Raw genomic sequence first — 18,835 nt, 5'->3', positions numbered from 1 at the left:
CATCTTGGCCAGGCTGGTTTTGAATTCCTGACCTCGTGATCCATCCGCCTCGGCCTCCCAAAGTGCTGGGATTACAGGTGTGAGCCACTGCGTCCCGCCCAAGAACATTTTTATAATGAAAAAGTAAAAATGACTTTTTTTTTTTGATATGGAGTGTTGCTCTTGTTGCCCAGGCTGGAATGCAATGGTGTGATCTCGGCTCACTGCAACCTCTGCCACCCAGGTTCAAGCAATTCTCCTGCTTCAGTCTCCCAAGTAGCTGCGATTATAGACATGTGCCACTATGCCTAGCTAATTTTTGTATTTTTAGTAGAGACAGAGTTCCACCATGTTGACCAGGCTGGTCTTGAACTTCTGGCCTCAGGTGAGCCCCGCCTGAGCCTCCCAGAGTGCTGACATTACAGGTGTGAGCCACTGTGCCCGGCCCTCCTTTACCTGAACTTTATATGTACTCCTTTTTTTTTCTTTGCTTGTCCTTCCTTCCTTCCTTCCTTCCTTCCTTCCCTCCCTCCCTCCCTCCCTCCTTCCCTCCTTCCTTCCTTCCTTCCCTTCCTTCTCTTCTTTTCCTTCCTTCTCTTCCTTTCCTTTTTCCTTTCCATTCCGTTCCATTCCTTTCCTTTCTTTTCCTTTCTTTTTCTTTCTTGTTTCACTCTATTGCCCAGGCTGGAGTGCGGTGGCACAATTTCACTGCAGCCTTGACCTCCCAGGCTCAAGCAGTCCTCACACCTCAGCCTCCCAAGTACCTGGAACTACAGGCACACGCCACCACACCCAGCTAATTTTTGTGTTTTTTGTAGAGATGGGGTTCTGCCATGTTACCCAAGCTGGTCTGAAATCCTGGGTGGAAGTGATCTGCCTGCCTCAGCCTCCCAAAGTACTGGGATTACAGGTGTGAGCCACCACACCCAGCTGATATGTACTCTTTTGTGTCTCCCTTCTTCAGTCAGTATAATATCTTTGAGACTTACACATATTATTGTGTATATCAATACTTTGTTCTTTTTATTACTGTATAGTATTCCATTGTATGAATATACCACAATTTATTTATTCTTCTATTGATATACATACAGAGTTGTTTCCAGTTTGGGGCTATTATGAATAAAGCAGTTAACATTCTTGTTCATGTCTTTTGGTGGATATACGTACTAGTTTCTCTTGGATAAATACTTAGAAGTAGGATTGCTGTATCATATGGTAAGTATAATTTAATTGTATTAGAAACTGCCAAATTGTTTTCCAAACTGTACCAGTGTATGCTCCCACCATCAGTGTACTGGAGTTCATTTATTTCATATCGTTGCCAGTGCTTGATATTGATAGTCCTTTATTTTAGCCATTCTGGTGGATATGTAGTGGTGTCATATTGTGGTTTTATATATGTGTAAGTGCCTTTGGTTTTAATGTTCATAACTTTTGAATCAATTTTATTTTTAGGATATTTTCCTAAGAGCATAATCTGAAATCAAGAAAAAAAATTATATAGACAATATATACTCTTTGCTGTATATCTTATAAAAGCCAAATGTGAAAAACTACCTAACTGTTGGATATTAGGGAAGAGGTTACATAATTTATGACACATTCATAATGACAAAATATGCAGCCATTCAAAATTACTTAGATTAGATGATGATTATAATAAAAGCAAGATACAAAATTGTATAGAATAGACCAGCTATACCTCAACAAAAAAAATTATATAAAATAATATTGTAAGCCAGGCACAGTGGTTTATGCCTGTTATCCCAGGACTTTGGGAAGCTGAGGTGGGAGGATTGCTTGAAGCCGAGAGTTTGAAACCAGCCTGAGCAAAAATAAAAAGATTGGCTGGGCACGGTGGCTCATGCCTGTAATCCCAGCACTTTGGGAAGCCAACGCGGGTGGATCACCTGAGGTCAGGAGTTAAAGGACCAGCCTGGCCAATGTAGTGAAACCCTATCTTTACTAAAAATACAAAACAGCTGGGAGTGGTGGCACACACTGTAATCCCAGCTACGTGGGAGGCTGCGGCAGGAGAATCACTTGAACCCGGGAGGTGGAGGTTGCAGTGAGCCAAGATGGCACCATTGAACTCCAGCCTGGGTGACAGAGTGAGACTCAGTCTCAAAAAATAATAATAATAATAAAAATAATAAAATAATAGAATTAAAACTGTAAGGGAAGATACCAAAATATCTTTGGATGGTCCTACTATGTGATTTTTCCCTCTTACCCTAATGTATTTTTTGTAATAATCATGTAGTCATTTTAGAATAGCACAAAACATAAGTAAGCTTTTTTTAAGTATTCCATATTTTATGTTTCATAATGCTTTCTCCCTGCCTAATCTTTTCTGCCAAGCAAAAATTTGCTGTCTTAGGTTTCTTTAAATATTTGATTTCTGATCATTATTTTAACTCCCAAATTATAAATTGTATTAAAAAAACACTCTCATGTTGTTTCTTTTTCTGAAAATCTGATGTTCCAACATCCAGTCCAGGACAGAAGATAAAATAGAGCGATTCAAGAAAGCAGTTGAGTACTATTCAGTCACAACCAAACTCTCTTCACTGCCAGTGGGTCCCTCCTTTCTAGGTAAGGCTTCCATCTTACCCTAAGCTGCTCTATTCATAGGGGAAACTGAGTTGGTTTCTCAGGAACTCCAGAGCCAGAGTGGAATCACTCACTGGTGTTGTATCATCCTACAAGTCATCCCTTATCCCTGTTTGGTAGGCTTTCTCCTTTTGATTTCTATGTCATAAGAAACATAACATAAGAAGGGCCCTGGCCAGGTGTGGTGGCTCACACCTGTAATCCTGGCACTTTGGGAGGCCAAGGCGGGCGGATCACCTAAGGTCAGGAGTTCATGTCCAGCCTGGCCAACATGGGGAGACCCTGTCTCTACTAAAAATACCAAAAATTAGCCAAGCATGGCGGCAGGTGCCTATAATCCCAGCTACTCGGGAGGCTGAGGCAGGAGAATCCCTTGAACCCAGGAGGCGGAGGTTGCACTGAACTGAGATCATGCCATTGCACTCCAGCCTGGGCAACAAGAGTGAAGCTCCGTCTTAAAAAAAAAAAAGTGGGGGGCCTGCTTTCTCAAATTTATAGATGGGGTACAATGCCGTTTCCTTAGCTTGAGCTTCTTCTGATGCCAACCCCCATTCTGGCCTGGTATATGTAAAATAGCCCTGTCTTTGGGATCTGGCCTAAGTTGGAATTCCATCTCTGCTAATTACTAGCAAATGAACCTTGGCAAGTCACATTTGTATGAAATGTGGCTCATGATACCTACTTTATAAGATTCTTACCAGATGAAATAATTTATGTCAGCTTTGCAGCATGGTGCATAGTAGCTGTTCAATAAATTATAACTTATTAATAACAATTTTTCAGGTGATACAGGGTGAGCAGAATATAACTTGGTAGAATTATTAGAATTGACTGAAGAATTATTGGAATTGATTGAAGTATATCTGTTTCTCTTGGCTTCAGGTTTTCGGAATAATAGGCTTGGAAATCCTCCCCCTCCACAAAATCAGGTGGGCGCCATTTCTACTGGAAAGCCAATGGTAAGCATCCTTTAGCCTGAGACCATTTATTAGCATTAGACTCAAGTTGCTTCCTGATTTTTGTAATCTGAGTAGTTAGGGTAATTCAGTGTTGCTAGACTTCAAGGCCATATATACCTATTTTACCTTCTCAACTTAAGGCTGGAAGACTATGCAAAAAAAGTATCCAAATCAGTACCACTAGTCGTTGTGAAAGTGGATTAGCTAATATCAGAGAATAGTTCTAGGAGTCCTCAACTGTTCATTGTCCTGCCTGTGGAGCCTTCTGTTCATACGTCACTGTTAGAATCATTTCTCATTATTCTCACTAGGTACTTTGTATCTCAACAATCTCTGCTACTGGCATCATCCACTGTGTCACTCACAACTTCAGAGGGAGCCATCTTGGAGCCTTGTAAAATGTTAAATAGCTTTTCCGTCTGTTTTATCCTTTAGTTCTCTCACCAAGTGCCCCAGAAAGTGAAATATCCATCACCATTCCCAGTGGGACCCAACTCATCTCTTCTCTTCTCCTCCCATACTTTGGGGGAATCCCATGCTTTTTCTGAGGATCCCATGCTGCAGAACAGCCCCTTTGCCAATTGGGCTGTCTCTTATGACTCTTCTGCATCCCAGTTTCCCAATTACCTGCCTTCTAAAGCATCACCTCCTTTGGGACCAGACTCTTCCCAGTCCTCTTCCTCTGATGGTGATGAGCCAAATGGAGCTAGCACTGAGTAAGTATCTCTATAGACGCTTAGGGAAATAGATATCTGAGGTATCTGTGTTATTTTACTTGTTAGATGGGTAGAGGGTGTGGGGAAGTATAATTCCTGGCTTTTCTGGCTTTCCTCTGTAGTGTTTTGCTCTTAGGAAAGCAAAGTAGGAAAACTTTTTCTCTGCTTACCCACTTCATGCTTATTTGGCCCTGTGCAGATGGAAATTTTCAAACACCCAGGCCACTGAGGTAAAAGGCAGGATAGTAGCTGGTTAAGGAAGCCTTGGTGTAGATAGTGTGGCTGTCATTTCTTAATTTGTGAGAAGGGTAGATTAAATGTCAAAAAAAAAAAAAAAAAAAAGAAAAGCATTTATGGAGTAGAAATAGTGGAATAGTTGAGTAAGCAATTATATTGCTTACTAAGACAGGGTTCTGAGGATTAAAAGAGTGGGATTTGTGCTAGCTCATTTGTTCATAGATTATTCCTCTAAGCAGATTATTGCTGGGAAACAGAACTGCTTTGAGGTTGTAATTGTGATTATTTTCTTAAAACATAAGCAAACTCGCTGAGCACAGTGGCTCATGCCTATTATCCCAGCACTTGGGAGACTGAGGTGGGCAGATCACCTGAGGTCAGGAGTTCAAGACCAACCTGACCAACATGGAGAAACCCCGTCTCTACTAAAAAATGCAAAATAAGCCAGGTGTAGTGGCGCATGCCTATAATCCCAGCTATACGGGAGGCTGAGGCGGGAGAATCGCTTGAACCCAGGAGGCAGAGGGTGCGGTGAGCTGAGATCTCACCACTGCACTCCAGCCTGGGCAACAAGAGCAAAACTCCGTCTCGGGAAAAAAAAAAAAAAAAAAAAAAAACTCTAAGTACGGCATCTTACAAGGTATAAAGGGTCCAGAGTGATTCCAATGACTTGATCGCTTTGGTTGGTGTCAGATGAAAGAAGCCAAGAAGTCCAGTGTTAACCCAGTGTCCTGACCTTCAAAGGGTTTGTCAGACTCCTTGGGTCCAGAACAGGCATCTTGAGTAGGAATATTTTTATCAGTCTCCCTTTTCTGTTTGACACTGTCTTTCTAAATTTTTTAGTCATATCACAGAATCACTTCCGCACCAGCCAGAGTGGGAAAATCCTAATCGTGACAGAGGGTCCTGGCCACAGCCTGTTGATACTGGAGTTTCAGAAGCGAGCCTAGGTGATGGCGAGCCCCACATCCCATCTCTGCTGTCTATGTCTACGAGGAACCACATGGATATCACCATTCCACCCTTACCTCCAGTAGCTCCAGAAGTCTTGAGAGTTGCTGAACACAGACACCGGAGGGGTCTTATGTACCCGTATATCTACCATGTCCTCACTAAGGTGAGGCAGCACATCAGCACTTACATCCCTGCTCTTAACACTGTATTTCCTACTTCCTAGGACTGTAAGTTACCAGAGAACATTCTGATCATTGGTATATGAAGTCAGAAAAAGGAGACCACATACGGTGGGCCCCTCATCATACTAAGGCCTTAGGTGAGGCCACACTAGCAGGAGTTGGGACTGTGTGGTAAATGAAGCCCCTAGAACAGAAGTGTGATTGTGAGATTTTGAAGTAGATAATGCACCAAGTTGGTGGACTCTGGTTCTAGGGATGGACACAGTCTAAGAAGCATTATGCCCTTTTACTTATCTCTTTCTCTACCTGTGTAAAGCTGTTCCCCTCCTCCAGTCTTATACATACCCATCTCCCAGCAAAATGGCTAAGGTGGACATTCCCCATTACTTAGCTATAGTCAGTTATTGTTGAGACTTTATTTATTTTATTTTTTGAGACAGAGTCTCATTCTATTGCCCAACTGGAGTGCAAGGGTGCAATCTTGGCTCACTGCAACCTCCGCCTCCCAGGTTCAAGCAATTCTCCTGCCTCAGCCTCCTGAGTAGCTGGGATTATAGGCATGTGCCACCATGCCTGGCTAACTTTTGAATTTTTAGTACAAACAGTGTTTCACCATGTTGGCCAGGCTGGTCTCGAGCTCCTGACCTCAGGTGATCCACCCACCTCGGCCTCCCAAAGTGCTGAGATTACAGGCGTGAGCCACCGTGCCTGGCTGCTGAGACTTCAAAAATGAAATACAGAGGCGGGGCACGTGGCTCACGTCTGTAATCCCAGCACTTTGGGAGGTCGAGGTGGGCGGATCACGAGGTTAGGAGTTTGAGACCAGCCTCACCAATATGGTGAAACCCCATCTGTACTAAAAATACAAAAGTTAGCCAGGTGTCATTACGGTATGTACCCGTAATCCCAGCTAGTCAGGAGGCTGAGGCAGGAGAATTAACTTGAACCAGGAGGCGGAGGTTGCAGTGAGCCGAGATTGCACCACTGCACTCCAGTTGGGCGACAGAGCAAGACTTCGTCTCAAAAAATTAAAATAAAAATGAAATTTATTTTTTAAGTTGACTATGATGAGCTAAGCTTGTTACAGCTTCTTTTTAGTATGAAACGCTGTCTAAATACAAATAAAAAATTTAGCGGATAAGCCACAGAGGCTACAGTTTATCATTGGTTCTTCTCAGCTCAGTTCTAAACTTAAGGTAACTCATTTTTTTCTTTTCCCTGAACCTTTCTCTTGTTAGGGTGAAATTAAGATTCCCGTATGTATCGAGGATGAGTGTAACATGGAGCTGCCTCCAGCTGCTCTCTTATTCCGGTCAGCTCGTCAATATGTATATGGAGTTCTTTTTAGTCTGGCAGAGACACAGAGGAAAATGGAACGTTTGGCCATGCGACGGCGGCTGCCTGTGGAAGGTAAGTGTAGTTCTAGCTATGACAATTCTCTCAGCACTTGACACAGAGCTATTATGTCTGTGCAGGCACATTGGGTACCTATTTAAGAAAATGCAACATTCAACAGAATACATATTGGTATTAGATATACATTAACTTAAGCCCCAATTCTGCAATTATTAAGCATTTAGAGTGACTACTCTTTATAGGAACCATGCTCGGCCAGGCATAGCAGCTCATACCTGTCATTCCAGCACTTTGGAAGGCCAACACAGGTGGATCACTTAAGCTCAGGAGTTCGAGACCAGCCTGGGCATCATGGCAAGACTCCATCACTATAAAAAATGCTAGGCAGGGCGCCTCATTCCTGTAATCCCAGCACTTTGTGGGGCGGACGCAGATGGATCTCTTGAGTCCACGAGCTCAAGGCCAGCCTGGGCACCATGGAGAAACTGCCTCTACTAAAAAGAGAAAAAATTAGTCAAGCAAAGTTGTGCGCAGCTGTAGTCTCAGCTACTTGTGGGGCTAAGATGGGAGAGCTGATTGAGTCTGGAAGGTGAAGGCTGTAGTGAGCCCTGATCATGTTACTGTACTCCAACCTGGGTGACAGAGTGAGACCCTGTCTCAAAAAATATATTGGCTGAGGATGGTGGCACATGCTTTTAGTACCAGCTACTTGTGGGACTGAGACAGGAAGATCACTTGACCCTGGGAGGTGGAGGCTGCAGTGAGCTATGATTGTGCCACTGCACTCCAACCTGGGTGACCCTGTCTTACACACAAAAAAGAAATAACCGTACTGAGTTTTGGGAACATAGAGCTGTATCTAGCAGTCTTTCTCTTCCACGAATTTTTTGTTTTGGAATTTGAACCTGTAGGTAGTTGGAGACATTGCCATATTTTAAACTACAGAGTGCCATAGTCAAATTAGTATGTTCAGGCCAGGCGTGGTGACTCACACCTGTAATCCAAGCACTTGGAGGCCAAGGCGGGCAGATCACCTGAGGTCGGGAGTTCAAGACCAGCCTGACCAACATGGTGAAAGCCCGTCTTTAAAAAAAAAAAAAAAAAAATTAGTATGTTCAAAAGACCATTTCTCTGTTTCTGGGAAGCTAGAGTAGATCAGATTTACTTTTCCTTAGTCCTCATGCTAAGTACAACTAAACGCCCAGGACATTATCCATAAAACAAGCACAAGACATTCTAGAAAGTAGAGATCCTGGGGCTTAAGGAATGACACAGTGGTGCAGTGGTGAGTTCCTGAATTTTCTTCTTGCCTCACATATCCCAGACTGGGTGTGGGGCAAACTGGCAGCCCAGAAATGTCAACAGCTGCAGACCAGTATAAGGCCCTCCCAAAACCTCCTTTCTCTGGCCAAAAGACCAGAAAGGAACAACCTAGCAACACAAAGATTTTTACATAATAACCTCTGTACTCTAGCCAGATACCACAGAAAAACTGTGGTCTACTCCCACCCCTACCAGCAAAGGCCAAATGAAGAGCCTAGACTTCCATAGTTACCCAGGCTGTAATGAGGTGTACCACCTGCTTTCCTGGGGAGGTGTCAGACAAGGTCAAGTGGGGAGCCAAGACTTCCACTTCCACCTGACAATGACACAGTGTCCCCCTTTACCCACCAGAGTAAGGTTTAAGTAAGATCCAGAGTCTTTTAAAATAATACCCAAAATATCCAGTTTTCAATTGAAAATCCCTCATCACACCTAGAACCAGAAAGATCTCAAATGCAGACCTCAAGATAAGAAAAGGAAATGAACGTAGAGGTCGGGTGCAGTGGCTCATGCCTGTAATCCCAGCACTTTGAGAGGCTGAGGCAGGCGGATCACGAGGTCAGGAGTTCGAGACCAGCCTGGCCAGCATGGTGAAACCCCGTCTCTTCTTAAGATACAAAAAATTAGCCAGATGTGGTGGCGCGTTTCTGTAATCCTAGCTACTTGACAGGCTGAGGCTGGATAATTGCTTGAAGCCGTGAGGCAGAGGTTGCAGTGAGCTGAGATCGTGCCATTGCACTCCAGTCTGGGTGACAGGGTGAGACTCTGTCTCAAGAAAAAAAAAAGAAAGAAAAAGAAAATGAACATAGAGATGACAGAAGTTTGAATTATCTCACAAGGATTTTAAAACAGCCACCATAAAAATGCTTTGGTAAACAGTTATAAATGGGTTTGATGTTTGCATAGCAAAAGAAACAACAGAGTCAATAGCCTAAAGAATGGGAAAAAATATTTGCAAACTGCATTGGACAGAGGGCTAACACTCAGAATCTATAAGGATCTCAAACAACTCAAGAAAAAAGCAAACAATCCCATTAAAAAGTAGGCAAAGGACAAGAGCAGACATTTTACAAAAGAAGATGTACAAGTTACCAACAAATACATGCAAAAATACTCAGCATCACTAGTCATCAGAGAAATGCATATTAAAACCACAATGAGCTGGGTGCAGTGGCTCATGCCTGTAATCCCAGCGCTTTGGGAGGCTGAGGTGGGCAGATCACATGAGGCCAGGAGTTTGAAACTAGCCTGGCCACCATGAAGAAACCCCGTCTCTACTAAAAATACAAAAAACTAGCTGGGCACGGTGGCATGCACCTGTAATCCCTTCTACTCGAGGATGTGGGAAGGGGGTGGGAAGGAGAGCAGGGCTGAGGCACGAGAATTGCATGAGCCTGGGAGGTGGAGGTTGCAATGAACCAAGCCTAAAACCAACAGATGTTGGCAAGGATGCAGAGAAAAGGGAATGCTTATATACTCTTGGTGTGAATGTAAATTAGTGCAACCTTTATAGAAAATAATATAGAGATTTCTCAAGGAACTAAAAATGAACTACCATTCGATCTAGCAATCCCACTACTGGGTATACATTCAAAGGGAAAGAAATTATTATATCAAAAAAGATACCTGGGCCAAGCATGGTGGCTCACATGTATAATCTCAGTACTTAGGAGCCCCAGGTGGGAAGATGCTTGAGACCAGGAGTTTGACACCAGCCTGGGCAGCATAGTGAGACCCCATCACTAAAAAAAAAAAAAAAAAAATTATTATTTTTAATATGGCTGGGCATGGTGCACACTTGTAGTCCCAGCTATTCTGCAGGATTGCTTGCACCCAGGAGTTTGAGGCTGCAGTGGGCTATGATAGCTCCATTGCACTCCAGCCTGGATAACAGGGTAAGACCTCATCTCTTAAAAAGAAAACGCAGTACATAAAATCAACACTTCAGACCAATATCCTTCATCAATGTATGTTATGGATTGAGTGTTTCTGCCCCCCCTCCACAATTCATATGTTGAAATCCTGACCCACAATGTGATGATATTAGGAGATGGGGCCTTTGGGGGGTAATAAGTCATGAGTGTGGAACCTTTGATGAATGAGATTAGTGCCCTTATAAAAGGAACCCCAGATAGCTCTTTCTACTCTCCACTATATGAACATACAATGAGAAGACAGCCATCTGCAAACCGGGAAGCAGGTCCTCACCGGATGTGTCTGCCAATATCTTGATCTTAGACTTCCAGCCTCAACAATCGTAATAAATCAATTTCTGTTATTTATAAGCCTCTCAGTATTTGGTACTTAGTTATGGCAGCCAAATTGACTAAGACAATATGAATGCAAAAATTCTTAACGAAATATTAGCCAGGGGAATTCAGCAATATATAAAAAGAATTACATGCCATGGCCAAGGCCAAGTAGGGTTTATTCCATTGTTATAAGCCTTGTTCAATATTTGAAAAATCAATAAATATAATCCACCAAATAAAAAGGCTAAAGAAAAAAAATCATGATTATATCAATGGATACAGAGAAAGCATTTGACAAAATTCAACACTCACTTATGATAAGAACTATCAGGAAACTACAAGAATAGAGGGGAACTTCCTTAAGATAAAGAATATCTACAAAGAACCTACAGCTAACATACAGTCATTCCTTGCCATATGTGGGGGATTGGTTCCAGGACCCCCACATATACTAAAATTCACTCATAATCAAGTCCCACAGTAGGCCCTGCAGAACCTGTGTGTACCAAAATTGGCCCTCTATATACGTGGGTTTGGCATCATGTGAATTCTGTATTTTCTGTCTGTGTTTGGTTGAAAAAAATTTGTGTGTGGACCTGTGTAGTTCAAACTTGTATTCAAGGATCAACTATACCTAGTGGTGAAAGATAATGTTTTTCCCCTCAAATCAGGAACAAGGCTAGGATGTGTGCTCTTTCCACTACTCTTCAACATAGTACTAGAAGTTTTAGCCAGTGCAGTAAGGCAAGAAAATGAAATGGAAGGCACAGACATCAGTAAGGAAGAAATAAAACTGTAATTGCAGATGACATATAGTTAGTCTATGTTGAAAATCACAAGGAATCTACAACAAAACTCCTGCAACTAATAAGCGGGTTTGTTAAGGTTGCAGGATACAAGATGAACATAAAAATTGATTACCTTTCTATATACTGACAATGAATATGTGGAACTGAAACAAAAAAATGCAGGACCATTTACAGTCCTTCCAGAGAAAATGAAATAAACATTTAACAAAAGGTATTCAAAATCTGTATGCTGAAAGTCACAAAACGCTGATGAAACAAATAAAAGATCTAAATAAATGGAGAGATACAGATGTTCATGAATTAGAAAACTCAACATAGTAAAGATGTCAGTTCTCCCCCAATTGATAACAAAGGTTTGATGCAATTCCTGTCCAAATCCCAGCAAGATTCTTTGTAGATACAGACAAGATAATTGTAATGTTTATATGGAAAGACAAAGGAATTAAACAAGCTAAAATGATTTTTGAAAAGGAAGAATAAGTTGGAAGCAGTTGTTGAACCTGATTGTAAGACTTATTGGGTAACTACAGTAATTAAGATTGTAGGCCAGGCATGGTGGCTCATGCTTGTAATCCCAGCACTTTAGGAGGGCAAGGTGGATGGATCCCTCGAGCTCAGGAATTCAAGACCAGCCTGGGAAATATGGGGAGACCCCATCTCTACTGAAAATACACACACAAAAAAAACAGCCGGATGTGGTGGTGTGCACCTGTGGTCCCAGCTCCTCAGGAGTCTGAGATGAGAGGATCACCTGACCCCGGGGGGTGGAGGTTGCAGTGAGCTGAGATCATGCCACTGCACTGCAGTCTGGGTATCAAAGAGAGACCCTATCTCAAAGACTATAGGCAGAGGTATTAACATGTAGATCAGTGGAATACAACAGGGCATCCAGAAATAGTCCCATATGAATACAGCAGACTGATTTTTTTTTTTTTGAGACAGAGTCTTGCTCTGTTGCTGCGGCTGGAGCACACTGGCACGATCTCCGGTCACTGCAACCTCTGCCTCCCAGGCTCAAGCAATTCTTCTGCCTCAGCCTCAGCTTAGATTACAGGTGTGAGCTACTGTGCCTGGCCAGCAAACTGATTTTTGACAAAGCTACAAAAGCACTTGATGGGAGGAAAGACAGTGTTTTTTTTTTTATAAATGATATTAGATCAACTGGACATCCACAGTTGAACAAGTACCACATATCTATACTGGTATCTAAAATATATAAAGAACTCTCAAAACTGAACATAACAAAAAAATCAAATTAGAAAATTGGCAAAAGATATGCACAGACATCTCACTGAAAAAGATCTACATATAGCAAATAAAGACATGAAAAGATGTTCAACATCAGTAGCCATTAGAAAAATACAAATTAAGACCAAGTGCAATGGCTCACACCTATAATCCCAGCACTTTGGGAGGCCAAGGTGGGTGGATCACAAGGTCAAGAGATCAAGACCATCCTGGCCAACACGGTGAAACCTCATCTCTACTAAAAATACAAAAATTACCTGGGCATGGTGGCATGCGTGCACCTGTAGTCCCAGCTACTCAGGAGGCTGAGGCAGGAGACTCACTTGAACCCGGGAGGTGGAGGTTGCAGTGAGCCAAGATTGCGCCACTGCACTCCAGCCTGGTGACAGAGCAAGACTCCATCTCAAGAAGAGAAAAAAAGAAAAATACAAATTAAAACCACAATGAAATATCACTACACATTTACCAAAATGGGAAAGGTGAATAATAGTGATAATACCATTGTCCGGGAAAGGATGCAGAGAAGCTGGATCACTCATAAATGCTGATGGGAATGTAAAATGGTACTGCCACTCTGGAAAATAATTTGTCAGTTTCTTTCAAAACTGAAAATAGACTTATACAACCCAGCACTTACACTCTTTGGCACTTATATCAGAGAAATAAAGACTTATTTTCATGCAGGAACATATTCACAAGACAGCATGGTAGCCCCAAACTGGAAGCAACCCAGATATGCTTCAATGGGTGAATGTTTACACTGTGGTACATCCATACCATGGAATGCTAGTCACCAAAAAAAAAAAAAAAAAAAGAACTATTGATACATGCAGCAACATGGATGGATCTTAAGGGCATATGCTGAGTGAAAAATGCCGGTTTCAAAAGATCATATACTGTATTATTCCACGTATATGATGTCCTCAAAATGACAAAATTGTAGATGGAGAATACATTAGTGGTTTCTGTGAGTTAGGCATGGTGCTGAAAGGCGTCGTTTGTGACTATACAGGGTTGGCACAATCGAAATCTTTGTGGTTATGGATTTGTTCTGTATCTTGACTGCAGTGGTGGATACACAAATCTATATAACAGAACTACACACTTACCTTGTACCAGTGTCACTTTGCTGGCTTTAATGGTGTATTATAATTATTTAAGATAAAACACCATTGGAGAAATTGAGTGAAGGGTACACAGGACCTATCTGTACTATCTTTGCAACTTCCTGTGAATCTATAATTATTTCAGACTAAAAGAATTTTTTAAATAATAACATTCTAGTGGTTGTGGAGCATGGGTATGAGGGAGACCAAATAGAATAAAGGTAGGAACAGTCTTGAGACTCTTGTCAGATCAAAGATAATATTTGAACCACCACAATATTTGTTGTGATAGAAAAAATGGGACAGATAGAAGGGATGATAAGGAGGTAGAATCAGCAAGACTTGACCGGGCACGGTGGCTCATGCCTGTAATCCTAGCACTTTGGGAGGCCAACGCAGGCGGATCATGAGATCAAGAGATCAAGACCATCCTGGCCAACATGGTGAAACCCTGTCTCTATTAAAAATTTAAAAATTAGCTGGGCATGGTGGCACACACGCCTGTAATCCCAGCTACTCAGGAGACTGAGGCAGGAGAATAGCTTGAACCTGGGAGGCGGAGGTTGCAGTGAGCCAAGATTGCACCACTGCACTCCAGCCTGGGTGACAGAGGGAGACTTCGTCTCAAAAACAACAACAAAAAAGAATCAGCAAGACCTTGGTAATAACTGAATGATTTCCAAGTCTCTTGCTTGGGTGATTGAATAGATGCTAGACGTCTCAAATAGAAGAGGGAGGCCATAGCTGAGGAGTCTGAGATGGAGTAGACGTATATAGAAGCCATGTTTTCCTGGTCTGTTGTGCCTTTGCAAATCTCAAAGATGTTGGTTTTTTTAGAATTTTGTGAAATATCTTAATGTCTTCTCGGATATCTTGTGTATTATGAAGCCAGATATTTACATGATTCTTCCTTGTGCTGCTTTCCTTGTCTAGCCTGGTGCATCTACTAAAAAATTAGATTCAGAGTAACTAAGAAATGTGTAGAGCTGGGCGAGGTGGCTCACGCCTGTAGTCCCAGCACTTTGGGAGGCCAAGGCAGGTAGATCACTAGATCAGGAGTTTGAGACCAGCCTGGCCAATATGGTGAAACCCCGTCTCTACTAAAAATACAGAAATTAGCTGGGCGTGGTGGCAGGCGCTTGTAGTCTCACCTACTCAGGAGGCTGAGGCAGAAGAATCACTTGAACCCAGGAGGCAGATTTTTCAGTGAGCGGAGATTGAACCACCGCACTCCAAGCCTGGGTGACAGAGCGAGATTCTGTCTCAAAGAAAAAAAGAAAAGAAAAGAAATGTGTGACATTGGGCCTTGATTTCTTTCTCCAAGTTATTATTTATTATTTTTTTCAGACAAAGTCTCTTTTTGTCGCCCAGGCTGGAGTGTAGTGGCTCGATCTCAGCTCACTGCAACCTCTGCCTCCCAGGCTCAAGTGATTCTCCTGCCTCTGTCTCCAGAGTAGCTGGGATTGCAGGCACCCGCGACTATGCCTGTCTAACTTTGGTTTTTGTTGTTGTTTTTTTTTCTTTTTGTAGAGATGGGGTTTCACCATGTTGGCCAGGCTGGTCTTGAACTCTTGACCTCAAGTGATCCTCCCACCTCGGCCTCCCGAAGTGCTGGGATTACAGGTGTGAGCCACCATGCCTAGCCTTATTTATGTTTTTTAGAGACAGGATTTAGCTCTGTCACCCAGACTGGAGTACAGTGGCAGGATATCTCACTGCTGCCTCAAAACTCCTAGGTTCAAGGGATCCTCCTGCCTGAACTTCCCAAGTAGCTGGGACTACAGGCACGTGCCACCACACCCAGCTAGTTTTTAAATTTTCTGTGGAGGTAGGATCTCTCCATCTTGCCTAGGCTGATCTTGAACTCCTGGGCTCAAGCAGTCCTCCTGCATCAGCCTCCCACATTGCTGGGATTAGACATGTGAACCACCACACCCAACCCCTTGATTTCTTTATCTGCAAAATAAGCATTATGTTTTGTGATAATGTATCATAATAGTTCCCTCTCAGGATTTTTGTGAGGATTAAATGAGATAATATATGTAAAGTACTTGCATATGAAGCACTTAATAAATGTGTACTATTCCTGCTGCTAAAAATAAAAATTATTGTGACAAAAAATTAAGAGCTGAAATGCAGTGGAGCCTGTCAGTGGATACTGTGGCTAGCTGTAGAAATTCTAAGAGATTCTCTAGAGCTTTTTTTCTCTCAATTTCTGTTTTCCAGTTCCTTCAGTGATCCTTAAAGAGTGGTCTGCCTATAAAGGGAAGTCACCTCAAACCCCTGAGCTGGTGTCTGCGCTGACCTTTCGGGAATGGACTTGCCCAAACCTCAAGAAGCTCTGGCTAGGCAAAGCAGTTGAAGACAAGAACAGAAGGATGCGGGCCTTCCTGGCCTGTATGAAGTCAGACACACCCAGTATGCTAAATCCAGCTAATGTCCCCACCCATCTGCTGCTCATGTGCTGTGTTCTCCGGTAAGCTATCTTGACAGGCAGGCAGCCAGTTCCTTTTCTTTCACTTCTTTGATATTTCCTTTAAGCACCTGCTTTTATGATATTTGGGGGGTAGGGAAATCGAACCAATTTTATGTTTGGCTTTTATGTTGATTTTATGTTTGGCTTATACTCCAGAAACATCAAAAGTGATTGTTCAGACAGTCTTCTCAGTTTATGATCCTTGGTCGTATCAGTCCATACATGACTCCTCTTTTCTTTTTTTTTTTTTTGAGACGGAGTTTCACTCATGTTACCCAGGCTGCAGTGCAATGGCGCGATCTCGGCTCACCGCAACCTCCGCCTCCTGGGTTCAGGCAATTCTCCTGCCTCAGCCTCCTGAGTAGCTGGGATTACAGGCACGCACCACCATGCCCAGCTAATTTTTTGTATTTTTGGTAGAGACGGGGTTTTACCATGTTGAGCAGGATGGTCTCGATCTCTTGACCTCGTGATCCACCCGCCTCGGCCTCCCAAAGTGCTGGGATTACAGGCTTGAGCCACCGCGCCGGGCCATGATTCCTCTTTTCTATTCAGTTTTAGTTTAGTTTTTGTCTTGTTCAGTCCTCATCTTTGATCTAATTTCCTTCTTTTATTCACCCATAGTCATCCACTCTTGGGTATTTGAAGTGTGTCCTTCCAAGCCATCTTCCATATATTTATTTAGACCTACATGTATTCATGCACAGTGTATAGTATTTTTGTATGGATAAAGTTTTTTCCTTTTTTTGGCATGAAAGGTATTGTGCTGTACATGTCATTGTTTCTTTTTTTTTCCTTTTTTTATTGAGACAGAGTTTCACTCTTGTTGCCCAGGCTGGAGTGCAGTGGTGCAATCTCAGCTCACTGCAACCTTTACTTCCCAGGTTCAACTGATTCTCCTACCTCAGCCTCCCAAGTAGCTGGGATTACAAGCACCAGCTACCACGCCCAGCAAATTTTTGTATTTTTAGTAGAGACGTGGTTTCACTCTGTTGGCCCAGCTGATCTCGATCGCCTGACCTCAGGTGATCTGCCCACCTCGGCCTCTCAAATTACTGGGATTACAGGCATGAGCCACTGCACCCAGCCTGTTTCTTTTTTTCACTTAATATTATTTTTGAGGTCTGTCCATATTCATATATCAATCATTCTTCTCCACTGTTGGGTTATGTTCTATCAAATACTAATATCACAGCATTTTATTTATTGATTGATAGATAATTGTTTTCAGTTCTTTGGTATTGCAAATAGTGCTGCAGGGGATTTCTTCATAGATATCTGTGTCTCTTTGTGTTCCTGACTCAGTTTAAAGTATATACTGAGAAGTAGCATTTCTGGATCCTGTAAAATATGCATGTAGCCTTTCACTAAATATTGCCAAATTGCTCTAGATTATAGTTGTACCAATTTATATTCCTGTGAACAATACATAAGTATTTCTATTTTCTCATATTATTGCCAGTACTAATATCATAAAACTTCTTAATTTTTGCCAATCTAGTGTTTTCAAGTAGTATCTTTAATTTTCATTTGCATTTGACTACAAGGAGGTTGATCTTCTATTTTTATGCTTATTAGCCGTTTTGAGTTTTCTCATTTTCTGAAGTGCTGCTTTATTTGTCTTGCAAATTTTTTATTAGGTTACTTGTCTTATTTTGCTGATCACAGAGGTTCTTTGTCAGATGTATGTGAGTGTGTGTACACTCAGACACACATATAGCAAATACTTTTCTATATTTGAGTGTGCGTGCTTGTGTCTGTGCATGTATATCAAATGTCTTTTCCAGTCAGTCACAATTTGTTGAAACTTCATGTATGGTATTTTTTGTTTACCAGAAGTATTTCGTTTTTACTAGCCTTTTAAAAATTTAACTCTTGGCTGTGCGTGGTGGCTCACGCCTGTAATCCCAACACTTTGGGAGGCCAAGGTGGGCATGATCACTTGAGGCCAGGAGTTCAAGACCAGCCTGGACAGCATGGCAAAACCCCATCTATACAAAAAAATACATATATATACAAAATTAGCCAGGCATGGTGGCGGGTGCTTGTAATACCAGCTACTCGGGAGGCTGAAGCAGGAGAATCACTTGAACCCAGGAGGCAGAGATTGCAGTGATCTGAGATTATTCCACTCCAGCCTGGGCAACAGTGCAACTGACTCTGTCTCAAAGAAACAAACAAAATTAGGCAGAGTGCAGTTGCTCACACCTGTTATCTCAGCAGTTTGGGAGGCTGAGGCCAGGAGTTCAAGACCAGCCTGGCCAACATGGCAAAACCCTATGTCTACTAAAAATACAATAATTAGCTGGACGTGGTGGTGCAAGCCTGTGTTCCTAGCTACTTGGGAGGCTGAGGAGGGAGGATCACTTGAACCCGGGAAGTGGAGGTTGCAGTGAGCTGAGATTGTGTCACTGCACTCCAGCCTGAGTGATAGGACAAGACTCTGTCTCAAAAAAAAAAACTGGAGGCCGGGCGCGGTGGCTCAAGCCTGTAATCCCAGCACTTTGGGAAGCCGAGGCGGGTGGATCACGAGGTCAAGAGATCGAGACCATCCTGGTCAACATGGTGAAACCCTGTCTCTACTAAAAATACAAAAAATTAGCTGGGCATGGTGGTGCGTGC

The 18,835-nt window shown here is 42.5% G+C and overlaps 1 protein-coding gene across 1 annotated transcript in view; it reads left to right on the top strand.

Moving 5' to 3' along the window:
• The window catches only part of FAM120C (family with sequence similarity 120C), a 110,818-nt gene that overhangs the window by 46,330 nt on the left and 45,653 nt on the right, over positions 1-18,835 (top strand). Inside the window, exons 5-10 of the mRNA XM_032266988.1 lie at positions 2,478-2,577; positions 3,478-3,554; positions 3,990-4,270; positions 5,351-5,624; positions 6,882-7,053; positions 15,964-16,213. Coding sequence (XP_032122879.1) covers positions 2,478-2,577; positions 3,478-3,554; positions 3,990-4,270; positions 5,351-5,624; positions 6,882-7,053; positions 15,964-16,213 — 1,154 coding nt within the window. The remainder of the gene's footprint in view (positions 1-2,477; positions 2,578-3,477; positions 3,555-3,989; positions 4,271-5,350; positions 5,625-6,881; positions 7,054-15,963; positions 16,214-18,835) is intronic.

The sequence above is a fragment of the Sapajus apella genome, unplaced genomic scaffold (genome assembly GCF_009761245.1).
Source record: "Sapajus apella isolate SASKATOON/1434 unplaced genomic scaffold, GSC_monkey_1.0 scaffold164, whole genome shotgun sequence".
Taxonomy (NCBI): Eukaryota; Metazoa; Chordata; class Mammalia; order Primates; family Cebidae; genus Sapajus; species Sapajus apella.
This window is presented reverse-complemented; position numbering and strand designations above follow the sequence as displayed.